At 40.4% G+C, this 17574-nt stretch overlaps 1 protein-coding gene across 3 annotated transcripts in view; it reads right to left on the bottom strand.

Annotated features, from left to right (window-relative positions):
- The window catches only part of LRGUK (leucine rich repeats and guanylate kinase domain containing), a 109043-nt gene that overhangs the window by 53723 nt on the left and 37746 nt on the right, over window positions 1-17574 (bottom strand). For all 3 annotated transcript variants that reach the window (XM_088018424.1, XM_088018423.1, XM_088018425.1), the window contains exons 7-11: window positions 16599-16742; window positions 11577-11657; window positions 9910-9996; window positions 8210-8316; window positions 3054-3173 (exon numbers count right to left, since the gene is read on the bottom strand). In XM_088018424.1, coding sequence (XP_087874550.1) covers window positions 3054-3173; window positions 8210-8316; window positions 9910-9996; window positions 11577-11657; window positions 16599-16742 — 539 coding nt within the window. The remainder of the gene's footprint in view (window positions 1-3053; window positions 3174-8209; window positions 8317-9909; window positions 9997-11576; window positions 11658-16598; window positions 16743-17574) is intronic.

Below are 17574 nucleotides of genomic sequence, written 5' to 3'. Positions count from 1 at the left end.
CTTTTGTGACTATTCAGCTCACTCTCAAGGCCTTAAATCTGGAAGTTGGACAGATATACCAGCATTGTTTTATGTTTCTCCCATTATTCATTACTCTGCCAGGGAGCCACTGATTTGTGTGATAATATTAAGGTTGGAAATAGACTTTGAAGGCAGTAAATTCCTATCTCCACGTAGAACTAATAGAGGTAAAGAAAGAACAGCCAACCTATTTCTAAAACCAAGAATAGAAAAATCAAAACCTAAAACAAGAACAAGATCTCTCAGCCATTCCAATACTTGTTAGACCACCATGTTATGCTTTTAATACTGATACATCCGGATATACAACTTAGTGTGTGAGAATTTCACTGAATGTCTCAATCATGGGTCAATGTAATTTAAAAAAGGGAAAACAGAATACCATGAGAAAATGAAATAGATGGGAAAGAAGATACAAGTAAATGGCAGAGAAAGTGCCTTTGTACATACTTGTATGTTTCATGATGAAACTGTTTTCATGCCTTCCCCCCCATTTAATTAAAAATCAACAAAAATTATGTTGGATAAGGAATTAAAAAATCTAAACAAGAGCAATGACTTGCCTCTGAGGATGTGCTTTGGTTTTATCATTTGTTTTAATTAGAAAGTTGCTGCATAGAAAGTAGTACTACCTTACCTTCTCCACAGATGAAATTACTACCTAATACCTTTTTTTTAACCCAATGATATGATCTTTGATCCATGCCTTGATGGAATTTTTAGAATGATGCGCCACTGAGCAAGCCCTGATCTCTGCCTCCACGGGGACGCCAGTGTGCGGCGGGCCAGTGCTTCAGAGTCTGCGAGGGAGGTGGGTGAGTGAGTAGGCAGTTAGGAGTGTCTTTCCACACATCCCACTAATTCCGTCCGGAAGAGAGAGACAACAGCAGCAGTAACCCTGTGGGCACGAAGCTAGTCTTAAGGTTCTGTTTTGCTGCCTTGTGCCTCCACACAAACTACGCACGACACTAATTAAAGGTCTGAGTTCCCCACTAGATTACAAATCTCATTAAAGCAAGGACACTGTCAATCTTGTTCTTGCTGTATCTTCAGGGCTTAGCACATGGGAGGAATTCAATAAATATTTAGGGAAAGAACTGGTCAACAAATGAATGAATCCATTCATGTCCCCGGATATCCATCAGTGGTGGTTGTGGAAAATCACCTGTGTTTCTTGTCACAGTAATTTCCCACGGAATGTGGCTTATAATGCCTTTAATTCTTTCATCCCATGCACTCACTCAATCTGTCACTTGGTTAACAAGTATTTCTCATGTAGGTATTAAGTGCCTGGTCATCTGCTGAACTCCGAGAACCGAACAGTAGGCAAAGCTGACATTGGTCCATACCCTCCTTGGGCTTACAGATGAGTAGGGAAGACATACACTAAATAAATCGATCACAAGCATGATGGATAAGCATTCTAATGGGGGGAACCGGGATTTAATAAAAATGAATAATAAGAAGGCCCATCCAGGTGAGAAAAGAGAGGCAGACTGACTCACAGTCTTAGTGATGAGTTAATAAACACCTCTGAGAACACATCTGATCCCTCATGCCTCCGTAACGTGTATCACAAACACATCTGAAGGACCTGGCTCTCAACCTTTACAACATAATTAAAAGGAATTCTAATCAGAGAAAGCCTTGGTTCCCGGCATTCTGGTTTGCTAGAAGGTTCTAGGTTTACACTGGCACTATAGTTGGGATACACCTCTCTGCCCGACTTTGACCTTCCATTCATTGTGTTCTACTTATCTTTTAAAACAGGGTCAGCGGGCGCCTGGGTGGCTCAGTTGGTTAAGCGACTGCCTTCGGCTCAGGTCATGATCCTGGAGTCCCGGGATCGGGTCCCGCATCGGGCTCCCTGCTCGGCAGGGAGTCTGCTTCTCCCTCTGACCCTCTCCCCTCTCATGCTGTCTCTCTATCTCATTCTCTCTCTCAAATAAATAAATAAAATCTTTAAAAAAAAATAAAAATAAAAATAAATAAAACAGGGTCAGCACCCCTATACAGGCAAAATGGCACTCTGTACTTTTTTATTCTAATGTTAAGTTTTAATTTATTTTGTTACTTCAGGGGGCTTAAAATATATTAGTAAATAAATCATTCTATATATTTGGATCCCAGAGTTATTCAAATGAGGGATGTAATTTTAGATATCTAAGTAAATGGACCTGTTTCAAATAGTATTTACATTGTTTGAACATGTATAGCTTAAGGGAAGGAAAGGCATTAGAAAATAATTTGCATTTATTTTTCTTGCTGTCTGAAATAGCTTTGCAGTCCCCTCCCCCGGTCACTGACAAACATTACTAATCTAAAGGTAATTGCTTTGCCATAGGTAAAAATTAAGAGGAAACCAGTTTAAAAGACCACAGTGGTGACTCTTAACTCTGACTCCCAGAAACCTTTAAGTAGTCTGTAAGTCCAGCTGAAGATTTTTTTTGAATGGTCCTCATATTTTTGATATTCTCTTCTATTTTAACTGGACCATGAGGGAATCACACAGCAAAACGTTTGCTCCAGAAAATGGGAGTGCACTGAATGCTAGCCTGAGGGAAAGGAAAGGAAAGGGAAAACGTTTGCCATCATTTCTCTTTCCTTCCTCCTGAAATAGGCCTCGAAAGAGGACACCCCACATGGAGATGAGGAAGCGGAGGTGCAGTCGGCATGAGTCCAGCGGAGGAAGGGAGAGGAGCTCACGGGTCCTCTGAGCACCAAGCCTGCCCCCTGTCACTGCACTATCCGTGCTGTGGCATCCCGTGGCCACAGGATGAGCCGGGGCTGCGATGCCATCACTCTTCCCTAAAAATACGTGGATCTTCAACCCTTGGAAAGTGATGTGAGCTGTCAGTGAAGGAAGGTAAACATTTGGAGGAATAAAGTACAACAAATAAATAAAGTACAGGGTATCTATCACAGCGTAATAAAGAGCAAAGAAGCTGATGAGCCTTATCTGCACCTTTTTGAGCTTGCTTACAATTAACAGCCACAGCCGACAATGTACAGCCTTACATGAACACACTTACCCGTATCGGAAGTACGTGCTGAACTCTCTGCAGAGGCGGTGAGCCAGTTCTCGTTTCCCACAGGCTTCAGGACCAGCTAGCACCAACATGGGATAAGGGGCGTCCAGGCGGGGGAGAGTGCTGGAACAAAGGGCAGGCAGTGATGGCCGGTCCTAGTCACATACACGCCCAGCGGGCAGGGACTACACCACAGTCACTCCCAAGTCAGGGTCTACACCACAGTCACACCTAAGTTCATGACTGAGCACATGCTACCTGCAGGCCCAGGACAGGAGGCTGGTCCTACTTTCCAGAGCAAGTTGATGATGATAGGCCAAAAATAATATTCAAAGTGTAGATAACAAGTCAAGTCCAAATGTATGTAAATTTACTTTAATGACATTTTTAAAAGGAAAAATATGGAAAGATGTGTTAGTTCTTGGTTGATAAAGTATTTCCCCAAGAACTTCAAAACGGAAGAAGGAAGAATGCTCTCTGAGAGGTAAGTTTTAACATCCATACCCACTAAATTAGAACACAGATATGCAATGAAAATGGTAATAATTATAAAATTTACCTGAGCAATCACTATATGCCAGGAACTATTCTAGGAATCTGACGGGCATTACCTCATTTAATTACTACAGGAAGCAGATGAAGATGTTTCTATCATTATCTATCATTATCCCCATTGCATACACAAAGAAACTGAAGTACAGAGAGGTTGATTAACTTGCTCAAAGGAACAGCTAATAGCTAAGAGCTAATATAGGAATCTAGGCATGGCTTCTGGGCCTGAAAGACTGGACTAAGGAGTGAAAGCATGCTGGCTGGAGTGTGTGAATTCTACTCGTGCCACAACTATAGAAATCCAGAATAAAACATATTTTAAAAATACATGCTAAGGTATAGATTCTATGATGAAGAATGGAGGTGGTGGTGGCATCCACAGAAAAAACAGAAAAAATTAAGAGCAAAAGCCCATGGATAACATGTGTAACAAAAGCAGGTGAGAAAGTATCTCCATGAACCATAAACCCACAAGGCTTGCCCAGTGCTGGAATCCGTGTGGGGCGGGGGGGGGGGGGGGCGGTTTGGGGCAGCAAGTGACAGGCCTGAGGACAAGGGAACCCCAGCAGAGTCAAGGGGTATCCACTGGAAAAAGCAAGCAGGCTGAAACTGTACATGAGCAAAAATCTGTACATCAATAGCCATAATAGCTGGATTTGTAATAGCCCCCAAACAGAATCAGCTCAGAAGTCTTTCAAGAGATGAATAGTTATCTTATAATGTACTATTTGTTTCAGAGGTACAGGTCTGTGATTCAACCGTTTTACACAATTCACAGCACTCACCATAGCACAAACCCTCCCCATAGCAGGAAGGGAAAAATGCAGGGGGGGAAATCGGAGGGGGAGACGAACCATGAGAGACTACGGACTCCGAGAAACAAACTGAGGGTTCTAGAGGGGAGGGGGGTGGGGGGATGGGTTAGCCTGGTGATGGGTATTAAAGAGGGCACGTTCTGCATGGAGCACTGGGTGTTATATGCAAACAATGAATCATGGAACACTACATCAAAAACTAATGATGTAATGTATGGTGATTACCATAACAATAAAATTTTTAAAAAGAGATGAATAGTTAAACTAACCTGGTGCATCCATACAAGGAATACTACTCAGCAAAAAAAGGAATGAATTGTTGGTATATCCAACAACTTGGATGCATCTCCAGGGAATAAGACTAAGTTAAAAAAAAAAGCCAATTCTAAAAGGTTATACACTATATGATGCCATTTGTATAATATTCTTGAAATGACAACACGATAGAGATGGAGACTAGACTACTGGTTGCCAGGGATTAGGGGAGTTGAAGAGGAAAGAGGTGGCTATGGCTCTAAAAGGGAAGTGCAGGGATTCCTGTGACAAAAGTCTTCTGTAGTGGTGCTCATATGATCTATACATGTGACAAAATTGCATAGAACTAAATGCATACACGAGTACATGCAAAGCTGGTCATATCTGATCAGGTTGGTGGGTTGTATCAATGTCAATTTCCTGGTTTTGATATTCTACTTAGTTAGGCAAGGTATCACCACGGGGGGAAACATCTAGAATTTCTCTGTATTATCTCTTATAACTGCATGTGAATCTAAAATTATCTCAAAGTTATATGCAACTTATGAATCATTGAACACTACGCCAAAAACTAATGATGTACTATATGTGGGCTAATTGAATTTAAATAAAAATAAAATAAAAAATAAAATTATCTGAAAGTAAAATTTTTTAAATGATTAAAGAGAAAAAAATTGAAAGTGACAAATATTGAATATAGGCAAAGGAGATCTTCTTTCTGAAGGAGAAAACCAAAGCAAAGGAACAGAACAAATATTAAAGACTGTAATTCAAGAAAACTTTCCTAAAATAAAAAAGTAAAACTAGGCATTGAAATAGTACACAGCATACCTGAGAGTAGTAGCTCAGAATGACTAATATTAAGATATAGTCTAGTAAAATGACTGGACTTAAAAGAAAAAAAAAAAACCATTCAGCTAGAAAAAGAGAACACATGACTTATAAGGGAAAGAAAATTGTCTATCAGATTTTGATAGATGTTTTGCACCCCCCCAAAAAAGAGTAACATCCTTTATATAGTCAAGGAAAAAAGTTTGAGCCACAGATTTCAAATATAACAAAAATGACTTTCAAGTATAAAGGACAGAGAATATTATCAACATGCAAGAGGTCATGGGATACTGATCCCATAGCCCATCCTAAGGAGTCTCCTGGAGAAAAAGCTCCACACACCCAATTAACTCAGGAGACATGGATACAAGGGCTGGTTGGGAGCCATAAATATGCATTTATCCACAGAACTAAGACCAAATGACAGCAAAGGAGGAAGTACGGTGTGTGATGGATACACGTTCTGACAGTATAAATATGGTACACTATTTTTAATGTGGGTGATTGACACATAAAATGTATACAATAGGCAAATTCACAGGGATAGAAAGGATATGTGAAGTCTCCAGGGACTGGGAGTAGCAGGCAGTGGGCAGTCACTGCTTAGTTACAGCTTTTGTTTGGGGGTGGGGGGGATGGATGAAAAATTTCGGAAACAGGTGGTGGTGATGGTTGCCACAACAGTGTAAATATAATTAATGCCACTCAACTGTACACTCTAAAATGGTTAAAATGGCAAATTTTATGTTATATATACTTTACCACAATAAAAAATGGGGGGGTGTGGTGAAGAGTATAGGCGAAACAGGATTTTAGTGTTTTCAGTAATCATGGTGGTGGTAGTATTAGCACTGATACTGCTATGTTGCAATAAGGGATTTGAAAAAAGTAATTATGGGATATTCTAAATCCATCTTCCTCTGTGTTTTTGATGTGGGAGGGAGGACACAGATGTAATAGAGAGGAGGATAAGTAAAAGCTCAACCATCGTCTTGAAATTGAATTGAAAGTATCAACATGAATTCAGGAGATCTTTTATCATCTACCTATAAATAGATATAGATCACCTAGATATAGACTAGATATAAACAGATTGAATAGATGTAGATAGAGACATATAAATAGATAAACACGATAGACAGAATAGACCAATGGGTGGTTGGGTACATGGGTGGGTGGGTGGACGGAAGGAAGGGAGGAAGGAAATACATTCCTAGCTCTGTCCACTAAAACTCCTAACAACAAGGACCAACTCAGTAGCAAGGATAACCTCTAGCAGCCAGATTGTGACTGGGAACTACCATTTCTCACTAAAACAAACCAGGGCTTCTTGGAGAAGTGGTTGATTCCAGAGTTTGGACAGGGCTTGTAGAAGATGAACCTGGAGGACCTTGTCATACAGGAGAGCAAGAAAGCTATCCATGATTACCAGGCCAGAGTCAAGATTCTGCCATGTAATTTTAGTATTTTATCCTCACCCTAGTTGCAGGGTGTTCCCCAATATGCAGCATAAGAGCGCCAAGGTCAAGAGTGAGGGTTCCCTACTGGCCCAGCTTGGGAAGGGCAATGGTAGGCTTGCCCCTATCTCTGTGAGCTTCTCACAGCGAACACTGCTCCATTCTGGAGCATCTGGGGCTGGTTGGCCACTTTGCTCTTGTCTACTCGATAGCCGCAAATGATGATGAAATACGTGTTTTTCAGACAGTGCTGTAAATTTCTTTGATACATATTTTTATATAAATGTACCCTAAAGCATGAAACAACTAGCAATCTCATAAACTAGGAAAGAAATACAATGAGGCTATAAATGCCCTTCTTTTAAATCAAATGTGCTTTTCTAGATGTATGCAAATAAATGATAAATCATTCCACCTAGAGGGCGACCATAAATATATAAAACTGTCAATGTCTGTATTATTAAATTATATGTAAAAAATCATGTCCTGGATGCAAAATAAAACATTGTGTTCTCTGTGGGGAGATGTGAACTACAGAAGCAAACACCACATAAAGAAGGGAAGCCATTTATAACGAAGAGATTTTACAAGTATTTTTTAAATGCCTTTGGGTATTGATAGAATTTCTGCAATATACTTATAGCATAAAAGGCCATCTGCTCCAACAGATTGTTTAAAAAGAAATGGAGAAACTGTGGTAAATCTGTCTTTGAACTTAGAGGTGAGAGACTCGGTTCATGTGTTCAACTAAGCTGGGTGACTCACGGGCTCAGTGCAATCAGTATAAAGACTATTTCAGGTTTCCCTTGGGCTAGCTGGGCTTCCTTCTATGGACTCTCTCATAAGCTGCATTCATGCTCTTTGGCAGGGCTATCGAGCATTTACTTACAGCTAATGAAAAATTTACAGTGGACAGAAATCATCATAATTCTTTGTTAATGAGGCAAAGGTCTATGGCTCTATCCTACAGCAGGAAAGCTGACACATTTTTAAACATTGTGTTTCACTGTCCTATGTCAGAGGCTAGTCACCATTCAAGGGGCTGGATGGAAAAGGGAAGATGAATCCACTCATCTCCACACCTGGGAAACCACCAATGAATAAACCCCACACTCAAGCATGTGATGATAATCGCTAAAACTGAGACAGCCAAATAAAGACAAATAAAGACAAAACAGTGCTAGGCAGATGATGAGGTTGTCCTGTGCTCGCCACCCTGAGTTCTACCCTGGGGATCCCTCACAAATACCTGTCAAAGATCCTCTGCGGCTGCATCACACTGTTGACAACATGGGTCAGGTGATCTTGGGCTGCGACCACTTCTGGGGGAGGGTCGTATCTATTCACGGCAGCAACCTTTGCCAGAATTAGAAATGCAAGAGGAAAACACGCTTCATTTCTTAAAAGAAGACAAGTCTTAGATTTTTCTTGAGTGAAACATTCCAAACAGGCAACCAGGTACAGAAAATAATTTAATGCATGCTCATGGACCTTTGTGCTCAGTCTTTGTGTCTACTCTCACTTTCCTAAAACCTAAATAAGGATGATTATCTTAAAATATGGAGCTGGAGACGCTGGGTCCCCTACTTCTTTATGCTCCCGGGTTTGGAAGAGAAGAAGCAAACACAAAACCTCTAAAGCCCAAGATTACTTTTAATATAGTAAACATTCCCACTCTTGAGTATGAGAGGAAGGAATAAAATACATAGTTCTAGATTCCAGGTCATTGATACCACGAGGATGTGTTCCTCATGCCATCTCAACCAGGAGCGATTCCAATGATCTCAAATTCTATCCAAACCTCCACCTCTTTCAGCAGAGCTCCCTGTGTTCAAAGATAGGGATCTTTCCCTCGTGACGTAGCCTTCTCTATCCATGTGTCCTTGTCACCCCTCTACACACATGATCTTCGCGAACCCCATCTTTACTTAATGAAGGCTTTTGAATTGCATTCCCTTCACAAAACATTAAAGAGAAAATCTAGCAAGTGCCTCTGAGTTTGAGAATAACAACGCACTAACATCTGTAACTATTTTTAACAGCGATTTCCAAAACGCATGTATGAAATGGAATACCTGCCCCTCTACATACTTATATCTGCTTTCATGCTCATCTCAAATCGGCATTTAGTGCAAGAAATCCCTTGTTAGTGGAGATTTCAGCTGTGCCCAGTCACTAAAGCAAGACAAAGTAGCACCCCCAGCATGGTGGCGGGGAGGCACGTGCTAGTGTGTCAGGTCCGGTTACTCTGGAACCGTGTGTCCAGGAGGATCGTGATTTTATTTTATTTTTTATTATTTTTTAAAAGATTATTTATTTATTTGACAGAGAGAGAGAGAGAGATAGCGAGAGCAGGAACACAAGCCGGGAGAGTGGGAGAAGGAGAAGCAGGCTTCCCGGTGAGCGGAGAGCCCGATGCGGGGCTCGATCCCAGAACCCTGGGATCATGACCTGAGCTGAAGGCAGACACTTAATGACTGAGCCACCCAGGTGCCCCGGGGATCATGACTTTTAAAGAGCAGAATTAAGGGCTTAAAATACCAGGAGAGTGATTTGAGTACCTTTTGATTGTAAATGTAGAGTGACATAATAATAAATTTCATTATTAAATGAATGTTTAGAGCAACACAGTGAGAATCACACACCCTCAATTATGATAGTCATCCAAGTTAATAGACTGCCATCCCGCTGCTGCCTGGACCCATGGAGCACGGCTTCCATCCCCACTGCCGGCCTGTTGACTGTGCGAGAGCAGCATCTTCGCTGCATCCGTGCTGATGCTCAGCTTTGCAGGGGGTTAAACCACAGAGTAAGGAAGCACTCCCTAAATAAGTAGTTAATTCCCATATTATCACGTGTGCCATTTATTGATTACGTCCGTCCCACAGCAGACAGCAAAGCCCTTGAGCACCTTAACTCACAAACACATGGAATAATATGATTACATACCTTTTCTTCCACTTTAATTCTCTTCTGATCTAATTCTGTTAGTCGTAGGAGCATAAAAATCACGAAGAACCAATATTCAGATTTTTCCTATTTAAAATATCAAGAGGAATATTCAATTGCCTTCATGACCAAGCACTAGCATGCTACTCTCACACGTAGGTGTTTCAGCTTCTACCCTACCCACATACACACACCCTCAAGGTGTCTGCAGTTTCACGCTTAGCAGTCCCCTCATATTAACTCACACGCAGACTGTGCCTTGTAGCTTACAAAGCTCTTCAAACGTGTGATCTTGTTAATCTCTCTGTGACACAGGACAAGTATGATCATCTTCATTTCTAAAGAGAAACTAACTAAGCCTCAGAGTCGTGAAGCATTTCACCTAAGATTCCATGGCCAGTGATTCAAATCCTTTTTCTTCTAACTCCAAAGAGTTTCATTATTGCAAATAATGAACATTATTTATGACTTGTTTGTCATTTATTTTGTATTTGTTTGAATTAATTTGTACCATTGTGAATTTATTTTACAATAATAAATAATATTCATTTATAGAACAAATTCCTTATTACTCCCAACCATCTGCTATGTTAGGATTATCTGGCTTTTAGAAATATAATTAAAGTTTTGTATTAAGAAGTGACATCTTTGAAGAGAAAGGTATTAGTGGGTGATGCATTTCATAGATAAGAGTGCACATGAAATGAATATACAAAGGTATCTTTTTTGTCCTGTGATGCGTGAGTTGGGGGGTGCTGTGTATATAAGTGAGTTAATGTGTGTGATAGGGTTTGTGGTTATTTATGGGCATGCACAAACACTCCCCATGGCTCTAAAAGAGGGGGCGGTGCTCATGGTTGCTTTGTAAGCCCTGCTCCTTTCTTACCAGAGATGCTTTTAAGTTGCTGGCCACTATTTCCATACCAAGGATTGGATTTATTTTTTAATCTTGTTTTTCATTTTTGCTTTTGCTTTTTTTTTTCTTTTTGCTTGTCCAGACATGTTCATCTACACACACACAAAAAGGTACTCAGAGATACATTTAAATTCAAGAGTCTCTGGAAAAGGAAGGGAAGGGTATAGGTAGCAAAGTGGAATGAAGGACAAATGGAAAAAGAGGGAGGGAGAGAAGCCAGGAGAGAGGATCTATCAATGGTAGGAAAGAGAGAGGCTTGAAAAACAGTGGATTTTTTAGTATCAGAAGCGAAGAATCCATAGGAAATGGAGGCTTTCTTTCTATAATCGTTTTTACAACACCATCAATTTCCCAACTATATCCAGACAGATTACTATAGGTATCTGATCCTAGACTTTCTTTCCCCTGTTATACGACATGAACCAGAGTCTGTCCACACCTCCAGCATGGCACCTTCTCTAACGTAAAAGGACATTGCTCCAGTCGCAGTAGCTGTGTCACGTGATCTTTATTACCAGCGGGGATGAGTCACACGTGACCACCCGGGGCAGGGAACTCCGGGCTCCACTCTCACTGATGGCGTGAATAGCTGCTCCTTGGCCTAAACCTCCTCAATGGCCAAACCTCCCTTAGAGATCGAGAATGAAGGTAAATACAGTGCATGCACAGCCCTGATGCTCTTTATCAAAAGTGTTCCTTGAAGAATTCCAAGAAGGTCCTCACCCCCTCTCTGCCCATAAATCTCTCTCACCTGAATTGGATTTCTTAGAAAATTGAGAACCCGGAGGAGAGGTAGATTTTCAATGTATTCTATTTCACCCAGCTCAGCAATCTGTTTAATCAAAGAAACAAAGTATTATCAATAGATTAACTGTACAACCAATAATATAAAGTACTATAAGAGGAGCTGGTATGGATCCTCTAACTTCAGCTTATTTTAGAAACTGCTCTGTTGCATATCTAGCCTTCTCAGGAGCATTCCGAATGCAGAACAAGGGAATTACTGCATGCTCCTTCACTAAATGTGAACACACATAGCCACATTTTCTTTTTTTCTTCTCTGGCTAAAAAATAGTTCTCTGAACTATTCCTCATCTCAGCCATATTTATTTTAATTAATTAATAAATATTTTATTTTTTATTAATAAATATTTTATTTATTTTAAGGCAGAAATAACTTAGTATGCAGAATCAGAGAAATAGGACAAAAAAAATGCAGGTGGGGGCTCCCTGGTTCTCTCTCCTCAACCCTAAGCCTTCCTAGCCCTCCTGCTCCCCAGTCTGCCTCCCCAGGGCTGCCTCTGCTAGCCTGGCTGCTTGTCACCGATGAAGACTTCTTACCACACGTGCATGTGTAGCTCTTTTGTTTTTTTAATAAAAGATAATTAGTTTAAGGAAAGATAAAAACAGAAATGATACGACACACTTCTTGACACGGGCATTCACCTTAAAATTTTTTGTTTAAACTGCACGCTTATGTTTTATACTCTTTTCTGTGTAGGTTATGTGTCACAACTTTAAAAAATGAGGGGAAAAAAGGCTGCTTGACAGTTCCTTAATTTGACCAAGGAGAGAGCTTGGGTTGCAGAATGCCTGGATTTCCCACTAAGGACAAACAGTTTTACTTAAATTTCCTGTAGTTAGCATAATTATAATTTTATTTAAGATGTGGATACTAAACTTCTGCAAAAAAATTAAAAAGCACTTCTTCATTTCTGTTTCTCCCCAAGTCATTTCTGTGTGCATTGTGAAAGCTCTCCAAAGGTAGTCACCGATAATTCCTGAGTTATCCAAACACAAAATGCAGCTAAAATTAAACTATTCCCAGCGTTAAATCAGGGGAACAACACATGCACCATATTCAAGGGATGCCATTTTCAAAGACATAATATAAAAGGTAAATTCTGAGTCACTGCAAAGAACCTGGCATTAGTTCTATATGCTTATTAATAAGCATTAATCTGCTTATAGCAATGCTATGCTATCAGACACTGCTCTTTCAACACAATGACTAGATCCATTAGAGGGGCATTTCGATCCTCTGCAAGATAAAAAGATCATTTTTTTTAAATATTGTGTGATTCAGGAAGGTGGAAAAGTCAACTCGCTTCACACTGCTTAGTCAGAGCCATGGATTGATTTTCCTCTAGCATACAGCTCCTGTGCTTGGACCCGACACAAATGCAAGCAGGGGATGTTTTCCTGTGGTGAACATGTCTCACCGCCAAGTCCTGGCCACGTGCATGCACTGGCACGCACTGCTGGTGAGGGTGGAAACTGGCATGTTTTTCCTAAGGGGCAAGCTGATATGTTATGTGTGCATAAGCTATGAACCAGCTTCCCCACCCTCAAGAGGTTTACACTGAAGAGATCATCAGACTGGCAAACATTAGATAAAGAATGTCTGGGCTAACATTTTTAGTAAAAGTTTAAAAATTCCTAAATTCTGAAAAAAACCCATCATTATGTGATGAGTTTAATGAGTCACACAGTACAGTCCCATGATAGGAACACTATGCACTTACTTTAGAAGATGGTGACATCTCTGGTAACTGACATGGAAAGATCTTGAAATGTTACAAACAACATGAATAGCATGATCACGGACTACAAAAAATTGTAACTAAAATGTCAGCTGGGATCACCTGGTCTTTTGAGAGTCACATGAGAGGGATCCAGCTGCCCTTCCCCCCTAGTCCTTCCAAAGGTAGGAAGAGGCTGTTAAGGGCAGAGCCAAGCAAGTATGGGCTAGCCCGGCTTCAAGATCCCACATCTGCTGAATTAGACACATTCCACAGATACTGGCTGTCCTGCATCGGCCCCCTCTCCCTCTCCTGAAGACCTCAACCCACAGCAGACCCACCCGCATGTCTTCTCAAATGCCAAACCCAAGGCTGTGTGCATCACAGATCATTCATTACAGTGGATGTAGGGGTACAGCACCCCGAATGACTTAGAGTAAAACACTGCCAGAAAGTTTCTATTCTTAAAGGAACATCAGCTAAGAATGTCACGCCAGCACAGCTGATCCCCAGATTCCGTGTGCCCCTCTTTGCAAACCTCCTCTGCCCCTGTGGGTTACTCCCAACCCCTAGCAGCCTGTCAACTTCGAATTACTAGGGAGAGCAGTTTAGTTGACTCTCATTTTGCCATTTCCTCGTAGGCTATGCTCTCCAAGCCCCAGCATCCACACCTAAAGCGGCCTGTGAAAACTTTTTCTTTGACTGATTGATTGGCTGATTGATTTATGATATAATGACACTAAAAGAAGGAAAAGCATTCTCTAAGTAACTCCCCAACCAATGTCATGTTTCTAGAAGAAAGGACTGAAGTTAACAGAGTTAACATTTGGGGGATAAGTTTTATGACATCCACTCTAACAAGGACTCTAGAGAGTGATAAGGGCCCCCAAATCACCAGCTGATGGGAAACATTTGCAAAGGAACTTAAAAGAGATGTTGAAATGATCACGTGAGGGTACAGCAATGTGTCAGCAGCTAAAACCAAGTAAATAATACCGATGAAAGTGCAAATGATAAAATATCAAATTAATCATATGAGGAGCAGCAGCTAAGTTATGTTTCTGTTAAATGACAAATTTTCCATACCTGACATGGTATTCTCAGTAGTACTGGGGAAATCTCTGAGGAAATCTTTGGAAGGCACAAAGAACATTTCAAAGTACTGTTGGTTGCTCCCCAACCTGCCCAGTGGGGAGCCAGGGAATTATGTTATTGTTATGGACTCAATTGTTCCCGAAGGATTCCCTGCTTTGGGACACATGGCCACTTTTTCTTTAATGGAGTCTCTTGAACATTTGAAAACTATAAACTCCTTTACTTACTTAATGATAGCCCTCTTTTTTTTTCTTAAATGTTTTCAAATGTAACTTGAAATGTCTCTTGAAATGGAAGAGAACGATATATTTATTCATGAGCAGCACTTTCTAGAGCAGCACTATCCAATATGGTAGTTACTAGCCACATGCGGCTACTTAACATTTGGAATAGGGCTAGGATGAACTGAAATGTGTGTAAGTATAAAATACATACCAGATGTCAAAAACTTAGTATGGGCAAGAGGTTATAAAGTGCCTCATCAATGATTTTTCTATAGATTACATGTTGACATGATGATATTTTGGACGTACTGGGCTAAATAAAATATATTATTACAATTACTTTTCCTTGTTTGTTTTCACTTTTTTATTGTGCCTACTAGAAAACTTAAAACTGCATATATGGCTCACATTTATGGCTTGCATTATATTTCTATCAGAAAGCACTCTTCTAGAGCATTACACTATACGCTTTTCTGAAGGATAATTACTGTATTATCCTTCAGTGTTGAGAACACGGAGTCTGGAGGCAAACCATTCTATATTTGCATCCTGACTCTGCTATTTGCTAGACGTAGAACTCTGGGCATGTTACACTTAACCTCTCTGTGCCCCAGTTTCTTCATCTATAAAATATGGCAATAGTAGGGTTATAATGAGGATCAAATGAGATGATAGATGTGAAGTGCTTAGAACAGTGCTTTGTGCACGGGTACTCAACAAATATCTCTAGATGATCTTATGACTGTAATTATTACTATTATTACCATTAACCACTATTCCCTTTCCTGAATTCTGAGATGCATTCAGTTGGGACTCAATGGATGCATTCCATACCTTTTCAACACTCCCTGGATATACGTGAGAACCATTTTCATGGCAATTTCATGAAAAGACACTAAAAGAAACAGAGACTGTGCTGACTTCATAAGACACATGGCACAGGGAGCAAAAGTTAAATGAACTTAGGAGCTGACAAAACAATTTAATATACAAATCAAGTAAAAATAAGGGTGAACAGTTTTGTCTGTGATTAAAAATCTACTTTTCCCCAGACCTAAAGATGGCCTTTTCTTGATGTTTAGATAAATAGGTGATGCAAGTTCACTGGAGAAAGAGTCATCAGACATAACTGATAAGCACCATCACACCTGAACAGAGAAATGTCTCCACAGCATCACATCTCACCCCAGGTAAGACCAATGTCTCTTTCAGGGCCAGCCAAGTTTGCATTTTCAAGAAGAAATAAACAGTCAACTTCCTTATGAGTCTTTCCAAAAAATGTGATAAAGTACTCAGTAAGAATACAATTGTTTTATAGACATTATTGCTTAAGTAGTCAGATATACCATGATTATGAGTATAAGTGCTTCATTGAAAATAAAGTATAATTAAGAGTGGACACCAATTTATATAGTTTATGAAACAAAGTGTGTATTAAACCATATATAGAAAATTTGAGTCAGTCCAATCCCCAACTTCTACAGATTAGGAACATACACTTTTGTTACCAATAGAATATAGGAATTCACTCCCTGTGCCTCTTCTCCTTAAATGATAGGCACAGGCAACACCAGCCTGAGGCTCTTCTCATGTCTCCCATTTCCCTGCTCTGACATTTCAGACACTCCCAAGGTCACCTTTCTACACAAAATTTTACATGAACACATCTACTTCAGAAAGTCATGTCCACTTGGTTGCAATTTAAACCCTTAAAACAATGTAATTAGGAATAATCAGATTTCCAAAAATTAAGAATTGTATTAATTACAAACAAACAAAACAGTCCTTCTGCAATGACTGCTCCTGGAAATTTTCTAGAATAATGTTTCTAAGCTGGCATTTCAAGTGACAGCCCTTGAGAAACCAGTAATGGGACTTGGTATGTCCTCTTACACAGACACTGAAACCAGGAGAGGTGACATGTGACGTTACCTTATTATCCTCCAGGTTGATGACTTCCAAGAGGTCATGGTTCTCTAAGCCCTGGAGGCTGCTGATCTGATTATGGGACAGATCCACAATCTGCAAGGCTTTTAGGTCCTCCAAACCCGTGATCTTCTCAATCTGGTTATTGCTCTACAATTGGTAAAATACAACCAATGTCTTAAAAGCTTCTAGTAGGAAAAAGTGTAAGGCCAAGTTTTCATTCTGGATTCTGCCCCAATCTCCTAAAATCAGCAAGCCATTCTTGTTGCCCCGCACCCTCCCATTTCCACTGATCACCTTGATAAACACATATACATATGCCCCAGAAAGAACTCCCAGTTTTTCAGCTGGAAGATTCAGAATGTCATATGTTCACTAAAGTTCTTGCGAGATGAATGTTCGAATCAGTAGGACAGACAGAAGCTAGGTAGTGTAAGCTTTTAACATTATTTACCTAAATCCTAATAATAGCATACCTCTGTGTTCATCTTCAGAAAAAATATTTAAAATTGCAATTCTTTCAGCGCCATCATGTTACACCACGTGTGATTATTACAAGTATAGTGTGATTCCCACATATACTTGGTTTTCAGGAATATTCTAAATATAATCACTTCATATCACAAGGGCCGTGGTAGTCTGATCCATGGCTTGAGTTATTTATGCTCTTGAGCAGGTCCCTCCTCTTGAATCTAGGCTGGACCTATGACTTGCCTTAAGAAAAGAATATGGCAGAAGTGTGCCAGTTCCAAGTCTAAGAATTGAGAAGGCCTGGCAGCTTCCCTTCTTGTATCCTGGAGCCCTGAGCTGCCATGTAAGGACTCTAGCTACTCTGTTGGGAGAGGATTTGTGGAGAGGTCACATGGAGAAGAAGAGGTCACACGGAGAGGGGCCCTGACACTAAAGAGAGAGAGGAAAAATCTAGCCATTTCAGCATCCCCGCTGAGCGCAGCCCCCAGCCAATCTGCCAGCTGAATGAGGC

The sequence above is a fragment of the Eumetopias jubatus genome, unplaced genomic scaffold, assembly GCF_037043125.1.
Source record: "Eumetopias jubatus isolate StellerSeaLion01/CBP00866 unplaced genomic scaffold, mEumJub1_p1.0 scaffold_14, whole genome shotgun sequence".
NCBI lineage: Eukaryota > Metazoa > Chordata > Mammalia > Carnivora > Otariidae > Eumetopias > Eumetopias jubatus.
This window is presented reverse-complemented; position numbering and strand designations above follow the sequence as displayed.